Source organism: Plectropomus leopardus, chromosome 12, assembly GCF_026936395.1.
Source record: "Plectropomus leopardus strain MGB_pleo_1.0 chromosome 12, ASM2693639v1, whole genome shotgun sequence".
Classification (NCBI taxonomy): Eukaryota; Metazoa; Chordata; class Actinopteri; order Perciformes; family Serranidae; genus Plectropomus; species Plectropomus leopardus.
Window position 1 is genome coordinate 28,175,617 of NC_142187.1, and position 17,710 is coordinate 28,193,326.

Sequence of the window (17,710 nt, forward strand, 5' to 3'; positions counted from 1 at the left end):
TAAAGGACGGAGAGCAGGGAAGTGTAACGCGTCTTTGGGGTCATCAGGTGGGAACCTTCGTCCATCAGTGTGTCACCTGGTTGGTCCCATAACACGTCCAGCAAGACCAAGAGTTAATCTGATGACAGTGAAGAGTTAGTTTATCCAAATACTAACTCTGAGGAAGGTAACATTATGATTCCAGTGTTTTCTGGCCACAAAGTTCTCAAAAACAAAGCCTTTGTTGTGGAACTATTTTCTGTATTAGTTTATGGATAAAGATAATTGGGCTCATTAAGATCACACCTTGTTATAGACACCTGTATGTTTACATGATGTTCATAAAATGGCCTGCGTGTTCCTGGTTTTGTAGGTTTTGTTTGATTTGGGTCATCTAGTGGCGTGAAGTTGGAATTACATTAGGTACTTAACCTCGGATGCTTTCTCCTGCTCCTCGTAATCTTCACATTATTTTGGTGGATTACTATAACGAAAGGTTTACTGCACACTAAGTCCTGATAAGAATTTTTAAAAATTATAATGCATTTAATATATGGTGTATAGGTGGCTTTTTAAGGATGCCCACAAGGCACCCACTGTTAAAAACAAACAGCAAAATACACAAGTCAAAAAGTCAAACAAATCAGTAATATACGGGAACAAGTTAATAAAATAGTTGAAAAAAAAGAAAGTTATAAAAACACTTTAAAAGTAAAAGTCATACATTGAAATAACATCTGTAAACATTAAAAAAGCAAACAATTTGCAAACAGTGAAAAAAGATATAACAACACAACAGAAGAAAAAAAGTTTCAAAAACAGTAAAATTTGTTCAAATAAATGTGTAAATGGCCCTTCAAATTTAAAGTATTTCTGTAAATAAGGTCAAACCATGGACTGTATATAAAGAAAAAAATGTATCTACAATCTATGGGTCAAACTAAAGTTAAAGAAACTTCCTGTCACCTCCTAATTTTGAAAGTCCCATTGCATGTTTGCTTTACCCGGACCTTTACTTTGAAGCCTTCTAACCGGAAATACGTCATCACGGCACTAACGTTTGAAAAAATGGCGGCAAACGCCGAAATGTGTTTACGGAAGTTTCTCTTAAACAGTTTCTTGCTGAAAGAAGCACCGAGCTGGAGCTGGATCATCGTGAGATTTGATTTAATGAGTTTTCTTGGCTGTTGTTTGTGTGTTTTTTAACTGGCTTCGCGGTAAATTAGTGAAAACTGGAGCGTTTCGCTGACGTAGATCGGTAACGTTGCTGTCACGGATGCTGAGATGCTAATTTCACGCGTGTAAATAGTTGTGTAATTTGCTTGTGTTTATGTGTTTGTGGTTTATGTTTGCGTTCACTCATGTTAGAGATGTTTTTATGTGTTTCAGCTCTTATAGTGTTTTGAAAGGCGATTTTGGGTTGTGAGGAAAACTTAAAACGATCAGTACGCTTACAACGGAGTATTGTGAATAATGTTTCAAAAAGTTAAAATGTTAAATAAAATCTGGAAACGTTTTCCTATTACCATTTAGAAACAGGAGTCTGTCTTGTGCTCTCGCTTGATTTATATGTTTGTTTAGGTAGCACCATTTCCCTATATCAAAATTACAAGTGTATTCTGGCAACATGTTTCTTGTAAAATTGCGATTTTATTCTCGTAATATCACGACTAAAATCTCATATATAACGATATTTTTCTCGTTAAACTGTGACTTTATTCCCGTAATATCACAGGTTTAATCTCATAAAATTAGCCTACGATTTTTTAATAAAATCACAATTTAGTTCTTTTATTATTACAAGTTTATTCTCTAAAATTGCAACTTTATTCTCGTAATATCACGACTATAATCTCATAAATAACGATATTTTTCTCATAAAGATACGTTTTTTCTCGTTAAATTGTGACTTTATTCCCGTAATATTACAGGTTTAATGTCATAAAATTAGCCCACGATTTTTTTTCTCGTAAAATTACGATTTAGTCCAACTAAAATTACAAATTTATTCTCGCAACATGTCGATTTTTTTCTTGTAAAATTACAACTTTATTCTCGTAATATTACGACTATAATTTCATAATATAACGATATTTTTTCTCGTAAAATTACTTTTTTTTCTCGTAAAATTGTGACTTTATTCCCGTGATATCACAGGTTTAATCTAATAAAATTATCCTACGATTTTTAAATAAAATCACAATTTAGTTCTTTTATTATTACAAGTTTATTCTCTAAAATTGGGAGTTTATTCTCGTAATATTATGACTTTATTCTCGAAATCTAACTTTTTTTTTGTTTAACATGGCCCTAATCCTCCGTCGTGATAAACTCAACCATTATCTGTCCCGTGGTTCAATATAAGAAGATTTATGTAGCTGTAACCGTGTCTCGAATAATCAGGTGTAAACATACAGTGGTGATAATTACCACAGCACGTGAATGCAGCACACTTTTTAGTCCAGAGAGGACGGACTGACGCGCAGATGGTCTGCGGACAAACTCAGTTTAACATGTGTATCAACATGAGGACAAACTTTACGTGAAGACTCATGAATAGTTAAAGTTTGCGTCGTCTGCGTTTTTTCTTAATAACATTAGACGAGTTGTACTTTTTACCTTTACAAACGGTGAGACGTTTTAGGATCTCAGACGCAAGCTGACATCGCGCTAAACATTTATTTTTGCGCTTTTAAAATGCGTTACGAGCTGAGAGGAAGGATGGCGATGACCCTGACAAAGACATTTAATCTCGTCACAGGACTAGTCCTTGTTTTCCAGTTACAAATCAGCTTTATGAAGCTAAAATCTGTTTATGGTGAGTCATACATTTTTACCTTAACTGTTAATAACGACTGATTTTAAACTAATGTCATCTTAATGTTCGGAGCAGTTTGCGGTAAAAGCTGGCTTTATACAGCACATACTAAACATTTTACAAGTAAAATACTATTTTGACCTGTTTTTATTTTTTCCCTTATAGTTAGGGACTGTTCTTTATTTATCAGAGTAGAGGGGTGGCTGTGTTAGTTTTTGTTCTTTTGTTTTTTTTTTACCTTCCCCGACACTACATATATTTTTCATTGAGCCTTCCTGAATTACTGTAAAAAATAGTTGCTGAATTTTAAAAACTTAGACCTCAAAGTTTTAAAGTTGAAGACAAAATCTTGGAGTTGAAAAAAAAAATCATGGGTTTTCTCTCCTGTGCATGCTGGTTAGTTTGTACGGTATTGTCTCGTTTTGTTTTGTATTGGCAAAGATTTTAAATGAGATGTGGAATACAGCGATTTTGGTAAAATATCACTATTGTAAGTTCAGGTTTGTTTTGGGTTATTTTTTTCCTACAGAACTGTTTGTCCTGCATAAAATGTTCAAGGCCCTTCAGAAATGTGAAAATCCAGTGATGATTTCTTTATTATGGTTTCTGGCTTTGATAAATGGTGAAAGATTGCCTTTTTTAAAAAAAATGTTTCATTTAAAAATTGGTGCTAAAATAAATACAAAATACAGCAAATACAGACATTTCAAGTTGTATGCCCCTCTCCTAAGCCAAAATAAAAAGTCCTTGCTTAAAAATGAATTGACATGTCTCCCTCTTTTTGCACCTCCCCCTGCCTCTCACAAATAATGAACAGCCCCTTATTTAATATTTCTATATTGTTATATATATGAAAGGCGATACACTAAGCGAGTTACTTTAGACAGTTAAACAGCTAAGGTACCTGCTGCGACTTTGGTGTGTTACAACTAATTTTACGTTAGTGAAGGGCTTTTATATTGATTTAAAAAAACAGAAGTATCTATCCCATTTAATGCACAATTAATTACTGGTTGGAAATATATATTTCATTTCATACCAATGTCCTTGCCAGTAATAGATAAATGTTTGCTGATGTTTTGACATTTTTTTAAATAAGGAAAATCCAGAAATTTGTTCACTGTTTTTTTTGTACATTTTTTCTTGGCTCAGTGATAAATCTTATGGTAGCATTTAAACCACATTGGGATACTAATTCATTCATACTTAATGCTGTCTTTAACCTTAAATACCAGGGCAAACTAAGCATACATCTTAATGTACTGTACCTGTGTTTATTTGTGTTTATACTGTTGACCACGGGGGTTATTTTGAAGGAGACAAAAAAGGTGTACGCGGGCTCAGGTTTGTTTCTGGAGTGGTATTTGCTGGTATTTGTGTTTTTTGTAGCAGTGGACTACGCTGCAGCAGCGACAGGTGAGTTTCACTGAACTGCATGAAAAATCAGACTTTTGTTGATGTATAGCCTGGATAATCTCAGTGGCAGAAAAAAATCCCCACCACTTTAATTCCCAATACGACTGCTCCTGCTACTACTGCAGATTATGTAGCACCTGTGCACTGCACACGTCACTGCTGGAGGAGTCACCGGGCCCCTGCAGCCACAGGGCCACCATGTGATAGTAATATAGACACAACACCCACGGCCGTCCAGCCTCACATGCCTGATCCTGGACCGGCTGGTGTGAAGAATGTGAAGCATGCTTTCACCCTCTGCTGCGAAAAGAAAAATTAGGACGCACTGTTGTCACTGGAAGGGGCAGAATGACGGGGTGACCACACATGGCTGCCACATGGCTCACGCTGCGGGATTGTTTATTTCCTGCTGCATGTGAGAAGAAGATGCAGGAGTTTGTTTACTGATGTTTGAGACGGTAACGCAGGAATTCTCCACATCTAACATTCCCTTAACTTACAGTTTCCCCTGTTTATTTATTTATTTAGTTACAGTATTCCCCACTGGCAGGGTCATATATGTTGTGAACTGGTTTTTCATTGAAGCTTTATGATGTTTATACTGCGTGGAATATGCAAACAATAAGACTTGTGTTTTTTTTATGAAAATCTGTAATCTGGAAAATATTTAAGATGGGTTGTGCGTAATTTTATAGACAGGGTTCCCATGGTAACGGACAATCTGGAAAAGGGTGCGAGTGTACTTCCAGTATATTTTTATGTTCTGTTTTTGTACCTTTGTGTCTCTTTTTTCTATAAATGCATACGTTTCCCCATTTGGGATAATGAAGTCAAGTTTACTTTGAGTATGACTAAAAGTCATGGAATTTCACAATCACATTTCCAGGCATGCAAAAGTCATTGAATTGGTAATACTATTGAAATTTTTGGAAAAAGTCATAATTCTGTTATGGTATTCTGTCATGGACAACCTTCCATGAAATGTAACATAACTGCAAATTTAATATCTGTAGCTGCGGAGATAACATAGCTCTTCATATCATAGCTTTTTTGTTTTTCCTCCTGTGTTACATCTCTCCATTCACGTGCGCAAACTAGCTGAAATATCTTTGATAAGAGTTTGTATCCGATGTGTTTGAAGAAAGACGGGCAAAGAGAAGAAAAAAGTTCTTTGTCCTTGAAAAGTCATAAAGAAATTCTGAAATTTTATCCACGAGAATGTGTGTGAACCCTGTTCCCTAAATTTATTATTTAAAAAGGATAAAAGCAGCAAATTATCACATTTGAGAGGCTGGAACCAACAAATGTTCGGCATTGTTGTTTGAAAAATTAAGTAATAATTTGTTTATTTAAAAAAATGACTTTTTCATGTTTGGAAAACTAGCAGTTGTGAAGGTTTCTATAGTTCTATAAACTGTGAAGGAAATGCTAAATTGTCTGTTTGGGATTTCTTTAAATGGTATCGTGACAATTCATTTTTATGTTTTTTTTATTTTATTTTTTTTAAATTTGTATTATTGTGGGACTTTGTGAAAGTTTGTTGCTCAGGTGTGTGTTGGCTTTCTTGTGTCCTAAACTTAGAGCAATGGTTACCTTTTTTCTCTCCTTAATTTTAATGAAATTGTTTAATTTTTATTTATTACTGTAGATTAATCCTACCTTAATCAGCTAATTCATTATTCAACTGGTTGTTTTAGCATTATTATTTTATGTTAGTATTTTGTGATTTAAGATGCGACAGAACAAAAGAGTCTTGGTCATAAATATGTTCTGTTTGTTTTAGCATTTTAATTTTATTGTTGGAGATGTAATGATGTTACAAAAAAGAAAACACAAAAACACAGCAAGCAAACAGTGTGACAACACCAGTAACTTCTCTCCATCTCTGTGATTCCTCAGGAGTCTCGCGCTCTGACTCTCAGGCGCTGTCTCCTCCGGAGGGAAGATCGTATGCAGTCCAAGGAAACAACAAGCCCACACAGAGGGGTCCCGGATCTGGGGCCCCTGGCTGGGCTGCAGATAAGAGGGGCCACTACAGAGACCAGCACCAACCCGAAGAGTCAGATCCAGACCTGCTGATGGAGGAGGGGCATGACAATACTACACAGATTTTGGTATCATTTATTATTAATTAATTAATTAATTATTATTATTTTTTTTTTTTACAGCGAAGCTCTCTTCAGTAGATGAAGTAGGAGCTAAATATTTAACCGAAAACGACATCACAGGGATCTTTGGTACCTGATAAATGTTGTTTTTTTAAATGTGATGGTAGATTGGGGCATTTAGAAAACAACAGAGGGCGAGTTAAACCGTAACATAAATAGAAAGAAAGTGTTTTATAACATTACACGGCAAGATTATAGATGAAGCTTTCTGCTATAAAATGCTTTACAAATGACTCTAAACACAAAGTCAGGGTTCCCGTAGATCCTCAAAAATTCCTAAAAAGCATTAAAATGACCTAAATCAAGCTTTCGGAAAAGCAGGATTTTATAAATTTCTTTTTTGTTACATTGAAAAATCTCAACTAGTCAGATCTTTTTTATTTATTTTTTTTTTTTTTAATGAAACAGGCTTCTTAAACTCTTTATGATGGGTATGAAAGCAGTGGAATATTTCCACTTACAGAATGAGATATACAAAATTGGTGATAAAACTTGCCAATAAATGCTTTTTTTTTTCCAAATTCCAACTAGATTTGACTTTTTATGTGACAACAAACATTTGGGCAAAATTGTTCTTATCTCTGTGTAAAAAAAATGTTGGTTCATTTTTCAGGTTGTTTTTTTTTTCAGGTTTTGGTTATCATAAAAGTGGTCTTAAATCTCATCCCGAGTGGCATTAAAACATCTTTAAAGTGTTAAATTTAATTTGCCTTAAACTGTTGGAACCTTGAAAGACTGTCTGGATGAGTTTTTAAAGAAAATGTATTGTATGTTTTTATGTAAGAAACATGAGGAAAAATAGACTTGGAATATTTTAGGGAAAAATATTTAAGACACTAGTAAATAGTGTTATTTATTATATATTTTTTATTATTAAATTGCTTTTGATACCTGTCAAAAATCTGTCAGTCTTATACTTAAAAAAAAGAGAGAAAAACGTGCTAACTTAAAACTTGATTGCCTCACATACATGAAAGAAAAATCTCACATTTCCACATGAACCCAATTAATTCAATGTCACATTTTATTTTGTATTAAATTAATGTTTTAAAGCATCACTCAATCCCTATATTTTTGGACAGGACATTGATCACGCCTACTATACGTCTAAAATCCACGGCTCTGGAGACGCAGCCAGTAAAGAGCTGTGGGTGAACATCGAGGAGATGGAAGAGGATGAGTGCAAAGTCTGCGGCTTCCTGTCCAGCACCCACAGACAAGCCGAGGTATGAAATCTGTCTGCAAGAAAAATGGAACAATCAGTGATGTGTGCAAATTAAATATCTTATGTAGAGCAACATTTTTATTTTGAGTATTTACCTTCACTGTCCTGACTGAAGAAATAATTTTTTTTAAAGATTTTGATATCCAAGTGATTTAGACATTAATTAAGTGTTGGTCATTGTATAACAGTTTATTTTCTGAATGTATTGAATTGAGAACAACATAACAACTTTACAGTCGCTGTAAAGCTTATTATAAGCTTTTTTTTTTTTTTTACATAATTAAAGATCTTCCTGTCAAAAGGTTTCTCTTGCTGCTGGTGTATATAGAGATGGGTGTTGATCTTGAATTATAATGACACTTTTTCTTTCTTTGTTTCCAGAGAGTCAATCTGTCCTTCGACTTCCCTTTCTATGGTCATATCCTAAAAGAAATCACCGTGGCAACCGGAGGTACATCTTTAACCACACACACAGTGTCTTATCTGTTGAAGCTGAGAGCTCAGAGTTATGAGGCTCAGTCTATGCGCAAATTAGTGTGAGCTGTCTGAATTTGAACAAAACTGTTGAAACTATCATGAGTAAATTTACGTCAAATGAACAAAAGAAAAACGACATTAGAGTCCTCACTATGGGGCTTGAGCACTTGCTGCCAATCCAGACCCACGCTGCACTGGCACAAGGGGCCCTCCTACAAGACAAACCACCGGTAATCAAAATTAATCAAGCAACAAATTCATCTTTACATATAAAAACGTTTCTGAGCACACCAACACATCACTTATTTAGGGCCCCTACAAAAGCATTTCTGCTATAATAAAAACACCCCTCTGCACCTGCTGCTCACATATGGTGAGACCAGGCTTGTCCTAACACTGTCAGACCAGGTGGGAGTGTTGTGGATGAATGCGCGTTCACGGCTGTCGTGAGTAGATCACGTGCCGATCACGGATCGTCGTGGCGCAGCGGATTTTTCAGCGCGTGAGCAGCAGCTTCTCGTGGAAATGTATGAACAGGTAAAGCGTATAACGTGCAAAAAAGGTAAATATGGACGTAATTATCAAACAAGTTTGCGCTTCTTCCCACTCCTCTTCGGATATTTAAATCAAATCACTAAATGTTACGCTTTTTTTCTATTCTTTTCTTTTGTAAATTCATTTATTTTGTCTACTTGTAAATTCCCCGTTCCCTGATATGTTTTGTTTACAGTCGAAATCAAATATGAATATTAAAAATATTAAATATTAAAAACAACAATAATAAATGATAATAAAAAAGAAAGCGGACTTAAATGAGAGATCAAATAGTTTGTACGGGTGTTGGGTGTGTGTGTGATGTGGTGTAGTGGATAATAAGGCTTTTTCTGGTCCGTGCGTCTGGGGTTCGCTTCCCACTGTTAACGTTTTTATACCTGTTTAGATAAAAATTTACATTAATCACTCATTACATTTAACTTCAGCTGCACTGACGCGTCGTAATAACCACGCAAGCAGATACTTGTTATTTTTACAGATTAGTTGGACACTTTGCAGCAAGTAAGCAGTGGAAATGAATAATTAATGAAATGTACTGTGAAGACTAATTACTCTTATAAAGGTCTCAGGTCGCACATAAACACACCATCACACACTTCTCATAAGGGTGTGTATTGTTCCATATCGATCCCATGCTACATTGCTTGTTTTTAGGAATATTATACATATTATTAAATATATACTTATTATATAAGTTAGTGAGTGAAGCGGTTTGGGTGTGAGGATTCGGGTGGGTCCGGCGAGGGAGCCCTTTGTCTCATAACTCATCTACAATCAAAATGAATATTGTAAATGTGTCTGTGCATTTTATACAAATGACTGATGGTAATGTCTGCGTGTTTTGCTCTCACAGGTTTCATTTACACTGGAGATATAATCCACCGAATGCTCACAGCCACTCAGTACATCGCGCCTCTGATGGCAAATTTTGACCCAAGTCTTTCCAAAAACTCTTCTGTGTTTTACTTTGATAACGGTAAGTGAGACTGTCATTTCACTCAGCTGTCATCACCTGGAGCTTTTTGTTTGTTGGTCTGCGCTAGAATATTCTTTCTAAATGTTTGTGTTAATCTGTTTTTACTGTGAAGGCACCGCTTTGGTGGTTCAGTGGAACCGGATTCACCTCCAGGAGGTCATGGGTGTAGGCACGTTCACCTTCCAGGCTGTTCTGCACAGCGATGGACGTATTGTCTTCGCATACAAAGAGGTAACATTTCTCTCTCCTTTGTGGTCTTCTGTGTCTGCAAAATGTGTTTCATTTTACTTTTTTGTTGTTGTTTAAATCGTAGATTCCTTTAGACATCACTGACATCAGCTCTGAGAATCATCCTGTCAAAGTGGGCTTGTCGGATGCTTTTGTGGTTCTTCATGAGATAGAGCAGATCCCCAGTGAGTGCCACATTTGCTTTATAAAACCAATTTTTTCCCAATATTTTTTAATGTAATAATGATTTATAATTTAGTAAAGAAAACACTTGATCTCACTAGTAATTAACAACATCATATCCTTTCTAAAATGCTCCAGATGTTCGTCGGAGAACCATCTATGAGTATCACAAAGTCGATATCCTCAAGTCCAAAATCTCCAATTCTACAGCTGTGGAGATGCTACCTCTCCCTAGTAAGTCATTCCTTGTGGTGTTTACAAATGCGTCATATCCCTTAAAACTGTAAAACATAAACTAAAAGCTTATGTAAGTAAATACATAATGATAACTGAAAGCATTTTGTCATAATTTTAAAAAATCTGTCATGTTTTTCAGCAATTTAACAGAATAAACACACAAAACATATAGATCCAAAAGGTTTCTAAATTCAGAAAAATGAACAAAATCTTTCTCATGGCTCCATAAGTTGGAACTATCAACATGATTTTGTTTTTGAGATTCTTACGAGCAGAGTGCAAAGAATTTTTTACATTTGATTTATTTTATTTTATTTCTCTGGTGCCACTCCACACTTAGGCTTGGTATTGCTTGTAATGTATTGTAATGAAGTGTACCAGGTGATAACATGGAAGACAAAAAATGCTATTATGATTTTTTATGTTTTGATCAAATACAGAAATATGCAAACAACAAGCTCCCACTGCAGAATAAGAGACAAAGTATACAAAAATGTGCTGCTAAGATCTTCTCTTCTATTTTCTGTATGTTTTTGGTCATTAGTAACCTAAACAGAACATTTATTATACACTTTTGTATTGGAAAAAAAACGAAAACTTCAGATTGAAATACAGAAGCAGCAGTTGCATGTAAAAATGCATTCAGATCTAACATTCCCAGAAGTCAAAGCCGTCTCTTCCTCTTCACTCCCCGTTGTTTTCTTTATACTCAGCGTGTCTGCAGTTCTCCAGCTGTGGTCCATGTGTCACTTCTCAGATTGGCTTTAACTGCAGCTGGTGCAGTCGGCTACAAAGGTAAACTGAAAGAGCACATACCACTGAAGGCTGCACATTCCCACTGAATTGTTTTTTATAAGAGAAATGTTTAATGCAAAATTCATGGTGAGGCAGATTAATGGCCACTGAATTTTGGCAATTTTAATTTACAGTATTGCTTAACAGCTTGGACACAGGCCTTTACTTTTGCATTGCAGGTCTTGAACAGTCCTAAAATGAAGGAAGTTCGGTATGCCATTGATGATGTATCTTGCAATGAACACTTAAAGCTGTTAAAAATCACACAATTGTCTCATTGTCTCCTTAATTTTCAAATGCTGAATACTGAATTTTCCCTTCCAAGAACTTTGATTATCAGCCTGACTCATATATCAGTCGAGTTTCGACAGACGTTGCTGCTGATACTGAATTTTCTGCTTCAACACCATATTACCCTTACATCAGCAAAACAGACAGATATATCAGCCGATATTTTATTTTATTTTATTTATGCCAAAACATATCATTTTGCTGTAGATTCATACAGTTTATATTCTTGTTGTGTTATTGCAGAACAAATTAAACAAGTAAAGTTGAGTGATATATGGTTTTGGGCAATAAATCAGGTGAAGTGGCCACAAAACAGGTAAAACCTGTATCGGCAGATGCGTCTGTCGAAATCAGGAAATATCGGCCTCACTCATATATCAGTCGAGTTTTAACAGACGTCACTGCTGATACTGAATTTTCTGCTTCAACACTATATGACCCTTAGATCAGCGAAGCAGACAGATATATTTCTGCCATAAAATATAATTTGGAAACTGATTGTGATATTGCAGAACAAATTCAGGAACATTAAGTTGAGAGATATATTATTTCTGCTGCTAAATCAGGTAAAGTTATCCCCAAAAAAGTAAAACTCTTTGTACTGTTTCTTCTGGGGTTTGAACCACCAGCTTCAGACACTCAAACCCAATGTCTTATCCACTAAACTATACATCAGATAGTCATGTATTTATGAATGTTCTTTTTGTCTTTTACATGTGGACAATAGACAAAATTAAAAGTATTGGATTGATTTTTAATTACTTTGATATACTTGAAGTTTGCACTGTGTAGCTGAAGGCTATGATCTAGAAAAGCAGAATCTCAATATTAAATGGCTTGGATAAGGATTGGGAGCAAAAAATATTTATCATGACATCCCTGCTCTTAAGTGTTGCAGGTGACTACTATATTAAGATAGTCTTGATAAGAAGTTTTATGTCCTTGTTTGTGAAGCTAAACCTGTAATCAACGCTCAACTATCATAGTCTCCATACAGTAATGTTTCCACTGCTACTTCCTCAGATGCTCCAGTGGCTTTGATCGTAACCGGCAGGACTGGGTCGACCTCGGCTGCCCGGAGGAGGTTCTCATTTTTTTGCATTTCAGTAAACTATAGAAAGTTTAATGCCATTAGAGCTTAGCGCCACTTTTGTCTGTCTGCACAGAAATAACTTTGTGACATTTGTTTTTGTTTTTTTGTGTTTTTTCCAGAGAAGAGATCCCCGATGTCTCAAAACGACAGACATCACAAACACCACATCCCTCCACCTCACACACACGACCACTCCTGTCCCGACAACCGCAAGGTCGACCTCCAGCATGACCTCCAGCCCCCGCAGCAGAGCATCCGCTGTCACCAACCCCTCAACAAACCGCAACACAAGCAGATTAACATCCACTTCACAGCCTCCCACGAGCAAAGCTGCAGAGGGTAAACTGACAAGATGCTTTCCAATCATCTGTAGTAAACAAAACTTGTATTTAATTTGTCTAAAACTGCACTTTGATAGTCATCCTACTACCTTTATAAAATCCTCTTATTAGATAACTTAAGGTCAATTAATTTAAGTTTCATTCTTCAATGTTAAGTCTTTTAGGACAGATTACAGCTCCAGGCAGGCGTCATCATAACCATCTCATGAATTAGTACTTGTTGTCATGATGTCCACGCCCAGTGTGTTGTGTAAAGTCTGACGGTGTGAGGGTCAAGTGGTCAGCTATTTCCCAGCCGTCTGTCAGCTCATAGCTGAGTGTATACAGCGCCATGTTAAATACTGCATAGTGTCCTCAGCTGCTGAAGGATGACTCAATGTATGTGTGTGCCACGCTGCTCCATGCAGAATATAGGAGGGCTGTTTTTGTTTTAGTAGCTGTTGTTTACAAAAATACGTCCTACTCAAACAGCACTGTTATTTACTTTAGTCGACGGAAAAGTACTTGATTTTTATTAGAAACGTATAAGGAATCTCTAAAGTTAATCTCAGAATGTCTTTCTGAACAGCTGCTTTGAACATTTTTAGCTTCATAGACAGACGAGCGTTTAAATTGAATGATTTGAATTGAGGAAAAAATAGAATTGTTTTATAAATAGCACATTTTAGATGACTAACCGTTCACTGGAAATTGTGTGTAGTCACGTATGCTACATTATTTTGAGTAAAAACTAGAAGTTAATTTAAAAGGCACATCTTTAAATACTCCTGTTGGTCATGTCTGGAATTAAACATTTAACGAAAAAAACTTCTTAAAAATGTAATTTAAAAAAAGTTAAACACATAACAAGCTGTGTATCTTGTCCCTTAAAAATATCATGTGATTGTTTCTTTTTCTAGATGACACAAAGATCTCTTTGCACATCAATGACGCACGTAAGTAAAACATGTTCACCTGCTGAGTCTGATTGTGATTTTAAAATGGACACATTTTTAGCACGGTAAAATCAGCATTTTGTCTAAACTTGCATGTCCGCATTTGATGTGATATCTAAAGCAACTATGTGTAAAATATAAAACCAATGTAAAATGTGATTGCACTGTTCAACTAACTCTGGTTGCAGAAGTCAAATAAGGGGAAATATCTGCCTGCATGTGCTGTTTTAAACCCACTTACCTTGAAGGTCCCCCAAATCTACCCACAGGGGGCATTGAAATTCTTCACATGTTGTTTTTAGTTTGATAAGTAGCATCATTATGTCTTTTTTCATTGTCTGTGCAGCAGGAGAAGAGGGGACAACAACAGGAGAGAGCGATGAGCGGCAGCAGACTGGTCTACTGGCGGGCGTCATCATGGTAATGGTCATCTTGGGAGCAGCCGTCCTTATGTCTGTCTACATGTACAACCACCCGACGTCCAGCGCCAGCCTCTTCTTCATGGAGGTCAGTGACACCAGAACATATGATTTCCCCATCAAAACAAACACTTAAACAAACATCAGGGTGATGAGAACTACCCTCAGTGAGAGAAACAACCTTTTGTCTGACATGTACTTTTTAGTTTGGCCTATGTCCCATTCACTAACGTAGAGGGCGGGCTTTATGACTTATACTGTAGACAGACACCAGGGGGCGATCAAGATTGAAAAGTTACACAACTGTCATGACGTCCATCCTTCTGTACAGTCTACGCTTGAAAATTAATTACGACAAGTAATCCACTACTTTTTTGCCTTGCAAGCAGTGGGACCTAAAGATAAAAAGCTGGTAATTCCAAAACTTTACTTTAGAGCAAGATATTACAATTATTAGAAAACTGTCATGAAATCTGCTATGGATACCCATCATCCCAGGTAATGATACCGAATACAATTTTGGTTTGTAGCACCAACGTTCAGCAGAGTGGGAAATTAACTTTTTTGTCCACCCGCCACTGTGGCTAGGGTATTCCAAAATCTACCAGCCTTTTGATAGATAACCATTGTTTTTGTGGCTGGTAAATGAAGCAAAACTTGCAGCCACTTGCATATTTTACCAGCATTTGGTCGTAGCTGGTGCTAATTTCCAGCCCTGCCCTTAACCAACATGCCTCAGTCCACGATATTTCTGAAAATTATAGCCAGATTGTTCAGTGAGTATCTGACCTTTCATGTAGCAGCACTAAATCTTTTTTTTCATCCCATCATTAACCTTTTGTAACACTTCTCCCGTCCATGTGCACAATTAATCTACTTTCCTACATTTTAAACACCTTTTTGTCGTTTAAATGGAAATATTTGGTGTGTTTGGGACATTAGTTTCGTTATAAAATTTAAAACATTATTTGGTTTAAGCAGGTTGTTTTTAGAAGATGACTTTGTAATTATGTCTGTCCTAAATCCATTGACATTGGAGAGGTTAAAGAAATATTAAGTATTTATTTATTCTCAGCAGTGCAATTAGAAGAGTACTTCGGAGCAGAAACATGTATCCCACAGACAGTAAACCGTTTAAATGCATGGACGTATGAAGTGCTGTGTACTTCTCTGCATTTGTTTTCTCAATATTTTATTCAAATTTTCCTTGAAAGAAACCCAGATATTTGTTTATTTTGTCTGTCTGTCATTCTTTCCCCCCTCAGCGACGGCCCACCCGCTGGCCAATCATGAAGTTTCGTCGGGGCTCCGGATGCCCTTCTTACGCCGAGGTGGAGGCCCCAGGTCTGGACAAAGACAGCATGGTGGTCATCGACCCCAAACAGTCTTTTGTCATATCAGACAGAAGAGAGAGTGAACAGAAAGAAGGATTCATAGTTCCTGACCAGAGGGAGCGCTTTCTAGTTTCAGACAGCTCCTGACCAAAACTACATTTCCCAGATGACTTTGGGACAGAGCTGGATCTCTATGTGAGAAAGACTTTTTCATTTTACATTCAGCTGTTGCTCAAGTTCATTTTAAGGACAGAATTTGAGCGTTCTGAGATGAAAATGCCAAACCTCTGTGGAAAACTCATTTACAGTTTGGCTTGTTGGACTATTTTAATGTGTATTGTACGTAAGATAAAAACTTGTCTTTACTTTGCTCAGGTCACTCGTTCGTGTTTACTGCCGCGTCACAAAGAGCAGGCGCCACTGAGTATTTGTTTTGAAACCATTTCTCTCAAAGGATGATATTTTCCAGAGCTGTTATGTGTCGTTCCCACACCTTCTTCACAAGGAGGAATGTCATATTTGGGTGTCATTTCCTCATCTCAAAAATACGGACTAAATTCCTCACCATTACACCCACCTTCATCTGAGAGGCAAACAGGGCGCATAGTGTTTTCACTGCAGTTTCACTTGGAGCATAACATATTTTTACAGTGAAGCTAACTTTTGTATTTGGACTTTATTTTCTGAACTTAAAGACAGAAAACAACATTTACTGATTAATTTGCTGTACAGATATGTACACTACAAACATCCACAAACATGGAAATATACAGCTCCATATTTGTTTTAGAAAAAATGCAGTTTTGCAGCATTTTTTCTAACATGCTATAACTGTTCCCACATGTGTTAATTGTATATTTATGACGGAAAACTGTAAATTGCCGGTTTAGTCTGTAGCTGATCACTTATGTCAGTCAATGAACAGCATTTGTATAGCTTTATAAATTCTTTAAAAAAGTATAATTAAAACATGAGGATTTTTTGTACACATGCTGCATAATGTGATAATTTTATCTCTTTTGGAGCTCTAAAAAAACCCTCAAATGTTAGTCATTTTCTAGTGAGCTGAGGGTTTAAACTGCTTCTTCTCTTAACCAGACTGATTAATGCTGATACTCTTAAAAACTGTTTAAGTAGTTTTATCTACTGTACATTTTGACAAGATGACACGACAATCAACACTTACATACAGCACTAGTGTGCCATATTATTTGAGGCATGTTTAGTCTAAAAATTTAATTAAGGCAAATGGTGTCTGGATCAGTTAAGACTGGCCTGTAGTAGGTCAAGGCACTACTGTGTTGGTAGATCTGGCTCCAAGATTTAAGGTCTCTCCTTCTTCTAATAGAGAAAATCAAACAAAATGGAGAAAAGAAAAAGAGTCAGTCTTATTATGAGTATTATGACAGTTCATATTATGACCAAAGTCTCAAAAAACTACTAAATCACGGCTGTTCAGTAATAATTCGAAGCAGTAATTTACATTTATGTGATAAATACCTGTTTTTGGTTTGTTTTTCCAAAGATTTCTAAGTCAAATTAATGGGACTACAGCTGTGAACAAATACCTACTTCATATTAAATTTAAGTAGGTTATGAGAGTGTTTATACTGGAAATGTATATTCTAAACTGTTAGTATGCAAACTATAAAAATAAATAAATAACTTGACTTTTAAGGGTGTTGAAGACAGACACTGCAGTCCCACAATACATTGCAGACAGAAAATAGAGAAGCTGGGGGAAAAAACAATGCCCTGGATGCGAATTTGCGAATCCTAGGATACCAAATGTATAGCCTGCCTTACTCTGCCTCTGATTGGCTCATCCTGAAAATCTTACCCTAAACAAAGCCAATCAAAGAAAAGTTCGGGTCAATCTTTTACTACCCTAGGATTTGTAAATTTGTGTCCAAGAACACCCCAGAAAAAAAAAAATGCTTTTACAAAAAACTTTTTTGAGTCAAAGGTTAATTTCCCTATTAATGTCAAACAGTATAGACAGTATACAGTATATATATACAGTATAGATAAAACAGTTAAATAAAGTTGATTTTTGTTTGTACTACCTGTAAAGACAGTATACTCAGACAATTAGTATAATGCACCGTATACGGTCGCTTGTATGGAAATGGGGCACTGTGTTGGTTACCTTTCACTGGTGGTGCAGGCAGTCTTCTCCTCAGCTGTCTGGATGAGTCCACAGTGACCGGCTGCAAGACGTGAAACATGAGGTTGGTTTT

The 17,710-nt window shown here is 36.2% G+C and overlaps 2 protein-coding genes across 5 annotated transcripts in view; one reads left to right on the top strand and one right to left on the bottom strand.

Moving 5' to 3' along the window:
* The first annotated feature begins 1,064 nt into the window (after positions 1-1,064).
* plxdc2a (plexin domain containing 2a) lies at positions 1,065-15,988 on the top strand. Of its 2 annotated transcripts, none has more exons than XM_088085713.1 (14): positions 1,065-1,134; positions 6,113-6,327; positions 7,464-7,607; positions 7,988-8,057; positions 9,492-9,614; positions 9,727-9,845; positions 9,928-10,027; positions 10,164-10,259; positions 10,976-11,057; positions 12,372-12,432; positions 12,561-12,780; positions 13,682-13,717; positions 14,064-14,224; positions 15,402-15,988. In XM_088085713.1, the coding sequence occupies exons 2-14, from the start codon at positions 6,292-6,294 to the stop codon at positions 15,615-15,617; spliced, it is 1,464 nt and encodes a 487-aa protein (XP_087941839.1). In that variant the 5' UTR covers positions 1,065-1,134; positions 6,113-6,291; the 3' UTR covers positions 15,618-15,988. The 2 variants fall into 2 exon arrangements, with proteins under 2 accessions (XP_087941839.1, XP_042353944.2); XM_042498010.2 differs by lacking the exon at positions 1,065-1,134 and adding an exon at positions 2,218-2,797.
* Positions 15,989-16,127: 139 nt separating this feature from the next.
* myripa (myosin VIIA and Rab interacting protein a) overlaps positions 16,128-17,710 on the bottom strand; it is a 69,616-nt gene continuing 68,033 nt past the window's right edge. For all 3 annotated transcript variants that reach the window (XM_042498008.2, XM_042498009.2, XM_042498006.2), the window contains 2 exons: positions 17,620-17,680; positions 16,128-16,811 (listed from right to left, as the gene is read on the bottom strand). In XM_042498008.2, the coding sequence (XP_042353942.2) occupies positions 16,756-16,811; positions 17,620-17,680 (117 nt within the window). In that variant the 3' untranslated portion in view covers positions 16,128-16,755. The remainder of the gene's footprint in view (positions 16,812-17,619; positions 17,681-17,710) is intronic.

Excerpts from the sequence above, each read along its gene's own strand:
- plxdc2a (XM_042498010.2), top strand. The coding sequence starts at position 2,677 with ATGCGTTACGAGCTGAGAGGAAGGATGGCGATGACCCTGACAAAGACA. Across the intron at positions 10,260-10,975 it reads GGAGATGCTACCTCTCCCTA|CGTGTCTGCAGTTCTCCAGC; the intron begins GTAAGTCATTCC and ends CTTTATACTCAG. Across the intron at positions 11,058-12,371 it reads TGGTGCAGTCGGCTACAAAG|ATGCTCCAGTGGCTTTGATC; the intron begins GTAAACTGAAAG and ends CTACTTCCTCAG.